This window comes from Pygocentrus nattereri, chromosome 14 (assembly GCF_015220715.1).
Source record: "Pygocentrus nattereri isolate fPygNat1 chromosome 14, fPygNat1.pri, whole genome shotgun sequence".
In the NCBI taxonomy this organism is placed as follows: Eukaryota; Metazoa; Chordata; class Actinopteri; order Characiformes; family Serrasalmidae; genus Pygocentrus; species Pygocentrus nattereri.
In genome coordinates, this window is record NC_051224.1 from 37,598,705 (window position 1) to 37,606,203 (window position 7,499).

At 44.1% G+C, this 7,499-nt stretch overlaps 1 protein-coding gene across 4 annotated transcripts in view; it reads left to right on the top strand.

Moving 5' to 3' along the window:
• The window catches only part of LOC108436680 (protein phosphatase 1 regulatory subunit 29), a 161,162-nt gene extending 154,108 nt beyond the window's left edge, over nt 1–7,054 (top strand). For 3 of the 4 annotated variants that reach the window (XM_017713309.2, XM_037544881.1, XM_037544882.1), the window contains one exon: nt 1,727–7,054. In XM_017713309.2, the coding sequence (XP_017568798.1) occupies nt 1,997–4,693 (2,697 nt within the window). In that variant the 5' untranslated portion in view covers nt 1,727–1,996 and the 3' untranslated portion in view covers nt 4,694–7,054. Of the gene's footprint in view, nt 1–727; nt 781–1,726 lie in introns of those variants that run through there. The other variant, XM_017713310.2, reaches the window with a different exon arrangement.
• The last annotated feature ends 445 nt before the right edge of the window (nt 7,055–7,499 follow it).

Below are 7,499 nucleotides of genomic sequence, written 5' to 3' on the forward strand. Positions count from 1 at the left end.
ACTTCTTCTTCTTCTTTCGGCTGCTCCCTTTAGGGGTTGCCACAGCGGATCATCTGCCTCCTTCTTGCCCTATCCACTGCCTCCTCTACTTTCACACCAACCATCTCCATGTCCACCTTCACTACATCCATAAACCTTCTCTGAGGTCTACCTCTTCTCCTTCTACCCGGCAGCTCCATCTCCAACATTCTTTGCCCAATATATCCACTATTCCTCCTCAACACATGTCCAAACCATCTCAACCTGGGCTCTCTGGCTTTATCTCCAAACTGCTCCACCTTCACTGTCCCTCTGATCTGCTCATTTCTAATCTTGTCCAGCCTTGTCACTACCAGCGAAAATCTCAGCATCTTCATCTCCGCCGCCTCCAGCTCAGCCTCCTGTCTTTTAGACAGAGCCACAGTCTCCAAACCATTTATATACTTATATAAACGTTTATTCCAAAAAGTGGTGACATCCTTAGCAACAAAAATAATGTGTGGCCACGCCTTATTAACAGGTAGGAGCGAGATCCTAATGCGTGGCCATGACTTAGTAAGGCATGGGAATGAGATAATTAAGTCGTGGCTATGACTTAGTAAGGTGTGGGAACGTGATTGTGGCTTACTAAGTCGTGGCCACGCATTAGGATCGCTTTACTGAGTCGTGGCCACAACTTAATCATCTCATTTCCATGCCTTAAGTCTTGGTCATGCATTATTTTTTATTTCTACAGGATGTCACCAGCGGGGCTCCATACTTAAAGGCTGCTTTTGTCAATTTGGATGTAATTTCAGTTCAGTAAGTGTTATGACTTTTGAAGATTGTTGGAATATATGGGTTTATATCAGTTGTCATTAAAGGCTTACGTGTCGTGTAGCCTGATGAACACTGTCCTTCAGGTGTTAACAATAAGATTGTTATTGTTTTTATGACGTTAGCATTTTGGCAAAAAAAAACTAATATGTTGCTATTATGTTTTGTAACATCTGTGTATCTTTGGGTGGTGGGATGAGCTGAATTTAAGTTCTGTTCTATTGTAAAATCCTGTTTAATCTCACTCAGTGCATCTTGTTTGTCTGGGAACTATAGAATTTTCTACTCATGCTGAGTTTAACTTCTTAGCTACTTGAAATGCATCACAGAAGCAACAAGTACCAAGTAGCTTTAGTAATGCAGGGATTGCACAGCCATAAAAAGTTGCAACACTTAATACTTGTCAAATTATTCTTAAAGCAAATTCTGCTCCTAATTTTATTTTAGGCTTTTTATTTCCTTCATTAAATTAGAATAACATTGCATGGCAGGCATTCTCAGAATGCTTTTTTGCATCTAAAATAAATAAAATTCTTCTTGTCTCCTCCCAGTGTTCCTATAAATGCATATGCAAAGAGGCAAACGCGCAAATGAGCAGCTACCACACCATTAGTCTTATTATGGGCACTAAAGTGCTATTTGCCATTGCATCTATTTAGCCGCAGCAGTTTTTAATTCCAAAATAGGGTTTGGGATAGTGCAAATTGTCATTAAATCTGCCCCTCAGAGGCAGTAAACAGGTGTTACTGGAGCGACTATCATTATTTTTATAGTAAATTGACAGTCCTTATTCATGAGATTCATTTCTGTACCACTTAATGCTTGTATATTCTGCTTTATGGACATGAATAAAGAAGTGTGATCTTTCAAAAGCCTGCACCTGAGTATGATGAATATTGCTTAAACTTTCCTTTATTTTTTCTCTCTACAGATTCTCAAGTCAAGATCCAAATGACCCGTGAGGACGCTATGTGGCAGCCAAGTGACAGTCAGTACTGTGGCCCTATGGAATATCAGATAAAATGGGGACTCTGTTAGAATCTGTAACAAGTCCAAGGCTGTGACTGCACAGGAAAAGTACCCGCCTCTCCACTTTCAAACCTGATCTGATTGTCTACTGTTGTACAGTCTACAGACTCTCTTTTCCCCCTTCGCCACAATTACCATCTTCTAACCCTCTTCTCTTTCCACTATCCCCATCATGAAGAGTAAGTTGTACGTCCTTTCCTCTCCTTGCACTCTCCTCCTCCCCCTTTCTTGTCTTTTCCTGCTATTTTCAGCACCAACTCCTGTCAGTGGTGACTGCTGGCTTATTGAAGGGGACAAAGGCTATGTATGGCTGGCCATCTGCAGCCAGAACCAGCCACCATATGAGACAATCCCACAGCACATCAACAACACGGTGCACGACTTGCGGCTCAATGAGAACAAGCTCAAGGCAGTCTTCTTCTCCTCACTCAGCCGCTTCACCAATCTGACAGACCTCAACCTCACGAAGAACGAGATATCCTACATTGAGGATGGTGCTTTCGCTGCCCAGGCTAACTTACAAGTCCTGCAGCTGGGATACAACAAACTGACCAACCTGACTGAAGGCATGTTGCGAGGACTGGGGCGCATGCAGTGCCTCTTCTTGCAGCACAACCTCATTGAGGTCATTGCTACCAATACCTTCTGGGAGTGTCCCAGCCTCAGCAGTCTGGATCTGTCTTCTAACAAGCTGGCTCGGTTAGATCCATCCACATTCACTGTGTTGGCTAGGTTGATGGTGTGTGAGCTGGCAGGGAACCCTTTCCACTGCGGATGTGAGCTGTACAGTTTCCTTACCTGGCTGGAAGCCTTCAACAATGTCACGCACACCTATGATCGGCTACAGTGCGAAACTCCGCGCGAGCTTTTTGGCTACCCGCTGTTGAGCCCTGTTGGAGGACATGGTCGCAGTGCTCGTAACATCCTCTCTTCCATGTGCCGAGATGGAGTGTTTATTCCAGGGATGACTTCACTGCCACCAGATTCTGATTCTTCAGGCATGGACCCTAATATGTTTGGTCCATACCATCAGCCCACAACCTCATCCTCCTCTGAGAATTCCTTTAGCCCCAGTATCAAACTTCAGCATGTATCTCTTTCTTCGGCATCCTTACTAGTGCAAATTCCCCGGCCCTACAGCAAGATGTATATCCTAGTACAGTACAACAAAAGCTATGTTTCTGATGTGATGAACCTGAAGAACAAGAAGGAGCTGATCACTCTCAACAAACTCAAGCCAAACACCAACTACACCTTTTGTGTGGCCTCAATACGCAATTCACAGCGTTTTAATCACACATGTCTTTACTTCTCCACTCGAGCTCCTACTCCAGACATGCTGCCCAACCCCTCCACTACAACTCATTACATCATGACTATTGTGGGCTGCTTGTTCGGGATGCTTATTGTTCTTGGCCTGGTGTATTACTGTCTGCGGCGGCGCCGAAGGCAGGAAGAGAAAGAGAAATCCATCTGTGTAAAGAAGACCATCTTGGAGATGCGCTATGGACCAGAGGTGGCGGCAGCAGCTGCAAGTGATCCAACAACTGTACAGAAGCTCCATGAGCAGACGCACCACCAGCACCACCATGGCAAGCTGCCCATGTCCTCCTCCTCCAGCTCAGGCATGCTTGGCCATGGCTCTGCAAACACAAGTTCTTCACGACTGTCCTCCATCCCTCAAGTAGAGAAGATGGCCACTGCTTTCTCTGAGGCCATGGCAAGCAAGGGCAACTACATGGATATTAGGACTTCAGTAGGAGTAGAAGAAAGAGTGAGAGATGGAGTGATGCAGGCTGTCAGAGCAGAAGACCTCAGAGAAGAAGATGGAAGTGACCTTGGAGATGACTCCGATGATGATGGTCGGGGATCAGCATCAGAGATCTCCACTATTGCCATGGAAGTTGACAAGGTCAACCAGATCATCAACAACTGCATTGATGCCCTCAAGCTTGACTCTGTAGTCACCGCTGTGTCATCTGCAACTACAACAAGTGGGAATCCCACCTCACCTCCACCAACCAGTACCTCTTCCTTGACCCGGGGACTCATTCCACTCTCAACTGGTGTCACTGAGGCCTGTCAGGTAATGCCCTCCCCAAAAATCCCCCCTCCTCCTCCTCTTCCCCTGACAGGTCCCCTATCTGAAAGGCCAGGGATCACAGGAGGTGGCTTTGTATCACCTCCTTATCGCCCCCCACCACCAGCTACAGCAGTGAGACCTATCCAGAGACAGATGAGTGCAGATGCAGCTGTTATTGTCAGCTCTTCCAAAAAGCACTGTGGCCCCGCCGGTGGAAAGGCCCGTGTTTACAGCCTGGATGTCCCAGAGCCTCGGAGTCCTGATCCATGCCAGTATCCTGAAAAGGGAAGCCCAGTGGGTTGTGGAGAACCCCTTGAGAGGCTGCCATTAGTTGGTAGTAGTGGTGGTGGTGGTGGGGGCTGTAACATGGATGGAGGCACCATGGATGGCATGGGTCAGCATCTAGAGGTACATCCAGACTACCACTGTGCAGAGCACCGTCACTCTGTCCCTGCTCTCTACTATGAGGGCTCCCATGACTCCCCTGCCCAAAGGGCATCTTTCCTCAAACCCTTATCACGTGCCAAGAGGGACGCTGCTTCCTACTCTCAGCTCTCGCCCCGCCACCACAACTACTCGGGCTACTCGTCCAGCCCAGAGTACTCCTCTGAGAGCACCCTGCGAATTTGGGAGCGCTTCCGTCCTTACAGAAAAGGCCCACGCGAAGAGTCCTGCTACATCACGGCTGGAAACGCTCTGCGCAAGAAGGTCCAGTTTGCAAAGGGCGAGGACTTGCATGACATCCTCGACTACTGGAAGGGTGTATCAGCACAGCAAAAGCTATGAGCTGTGAGGCACTGAAGACTCTAAAGCATGGGCCTTCTGCGCTGCCTGATTAGCTTGATGATTTGCTGTGGAAAAGCAGCCTAGGGGGTGGCTGCTGTGTACAAAGCAAAGTTAAGTTTGTCAGGGTCTGAGGACAAGTTGTTTTGATCCGTCTGTGTACAGGATGAGTCATCAAAAAGCCAGAGTGAGGGAGTGAATAGAAGAGAGAGAGGGTGAGAGCAAGCATGACAATATAGCACCAATCCATGGTAGCATTCATTTAGAAGCAGAGACCAACTCTCATAATAGTAATGTTCAATGAAGATATTCCAGGGAGCATATCATTTGTTATAAAATAATCACATTTGCCTAGTATTCAATTTGTTTGTGTCAATAGCAAGACCTTTGTAACCTTAGTCCTCATTGAGTCTGAGAGAGGGTGTGTATATGTACTCCCACACGATTCACAGGGCACTGCATTCATTTGCAAGCCAGTCATGTGGAAGTTAGAAGTGATGCGCTGATTCTCCATAAAGCTGTCAAAAGCAGACTCTTCTGTCTATATTCCAGCGATCCCACGTGTGGCAACCGGATTTCCATTTCAATAGTATTTGGCATCTGAAAAAGAAAAGGAGGAGGAAATATGACAAATAAAACAGTAGAAACACCCCAGGGCACTTTATTTCTGTTAGGATCTTTTGCCAGCTGCTTGCAGTGTTGAACAAGATGATAAACAAATGATAGAAATATAAAGTAAATGCAAACCAGATCTAGTGATCCATATTGCAGGCTATTACTGATGTGGTCGATATGACAAATCACTTTCTAACTGGCATCTGCATGGATCCAAAGTTGTATGCATCAAAGCAACAAATGCTCTAGTCATCTGTACCCAACTGGTTGCACATGGCTATTCTATACAAATTACTATACAGCCTACACTGTTTATTTGTCCAGTTTGGTTTACTGCAGCAGATTTGTGATCCATGAAAGAAGAAGCAAGACAAAAGATACTGGAACGAAGTGGAAGAGAAGGGGAAAAGTCTTCATTCTTAACAAATATAGACCAGTGCTCATAAATTTTTATACCCAGTTTTACCGCCAAAGCTATCATTTATACAAAAAAATGACAAATTCAATTAACTCCAACACCTCTATTTTCAGCTATCACTTAATTAATGTCCGGTTTGATTTGATTAACTAATTAGCAGTTAACTAAGGCTGTTTCATGTAGTGTGTGGGGGGCTAAGCAGCCGAGACTTCAAATTTGATTAAAAAGGATCACTCACTCCTCCGCTCCCAGCACCCTCATTTAACCTAAAGCTTCATGGACCAGTAAACCAAAAAATTAGATTAGCAATGCCAAGGGAAAAATATACATGCGTTAACGGTTCTGCAGAACTATACGAAAAGCATTTAGTCAGTAATCCACTGTAATTCTTAATTCTTTCTCCTGACATCTGTCCTGTCTGTAATTTGATACTAGAAATGTTATATGACATTTTGTTCCGTGCACTGTATGAATAAGTCAGACAATGGTTAAATCTTACGTCATTAGATGCTTTGCAAGATGTTTTTCATTTTAACACCTGTCATAAACTCAATAGTAGGCCTGTGGTGTCTATGCAGGAGTGCCCACTCTCTCCATTATCATTTGTATTTGTCATCTGTGAAAAGGACAGCCCTTTTCACTGTTTCAAAAAAAGACATTTTCATTCAGGTGATCATCCAATGGCTCTTTCAGATGTTCTCTGCCTTTGTGCTGTCTTTTGTTCCATTTACTGTCCTACCCCATTGCCATAAATATTGATTTCTAGCCCTGTAAATATGGTTTGGTATCCAGGTGTCTGCTTATACACACTGTCTTGCTCTCTCTTTCTAGTCTGAGTTACGCAATTTAGGCAGGAGTCAGATGTTGAAGTAACCTGTGCTCTCAAAAGAGGCGTGTTTACAAAAGTGGCCAGGCTGCCATATCGTAAGGGTTGTCATCTGAAAGAGCAGCAAGCATTGCGGATATAAAGAGCACTGTGTCTGAGGAATTGCCACACAATCATGTTAAAAGAAAAAGGAGAGACAACCATCCATTGCCCGTCAGTTGTGCAACAATCGGAGGAACTGCTACCGGAGACTTACTGTGACGAAAAAAAGAAAAAACCTTCATGAACCTTTCATGTATTGTTTGAATATCTACATTGAAGAACTATTTACAGACACTCAATCGACAGTGACGGCTCACTTTTATAACTGTAAAGTCAGACGTCCTGCTGTACGTTTTTAAGATATCAGCTTATTTCGTGCCTCCCTTCATTGATGAGAAAATTCAACTAACGTGAGAGAGAAAAAAGAACATTCCTGTAAAAAAAAAAGAAAAAAGAAAAAAAAGTGGTTTACCAAAAGCAAAAAGCTAATGAAACAATTTTCATGCATTCTTAAGGGGGATTTTTCATTATGTACTACTTGTTCATAAAAATGTATATTGATTGCTTCCTTTTGTTGTTGATGGAGGAGTAAGACTCTCCCCAGTGCTCTCCTGTTCAAGGGCAATCTCATTTGACTTTTTCCTCTTTTATTATGCTCGGGCCATACAAGCACACTTATTATTACCCTGACAGCTTTTCCAGTATCTTTAAATTAAGTCTTCCCCCTGCTTCCTTTTAAATCATATGTTTTCTGTTAACCCAGGCTAGTGATTCTCTGCCCTGTGGTATTGTTTATTCTTTATTTTGCATGCTCGTCACACTTACTTGCTCCTGGATTTTATAGCGCATCATGTTTTTGACCTGACGAACGAGTACGATTGTTGGCATGTGAACGCTGTCCTTTCAAA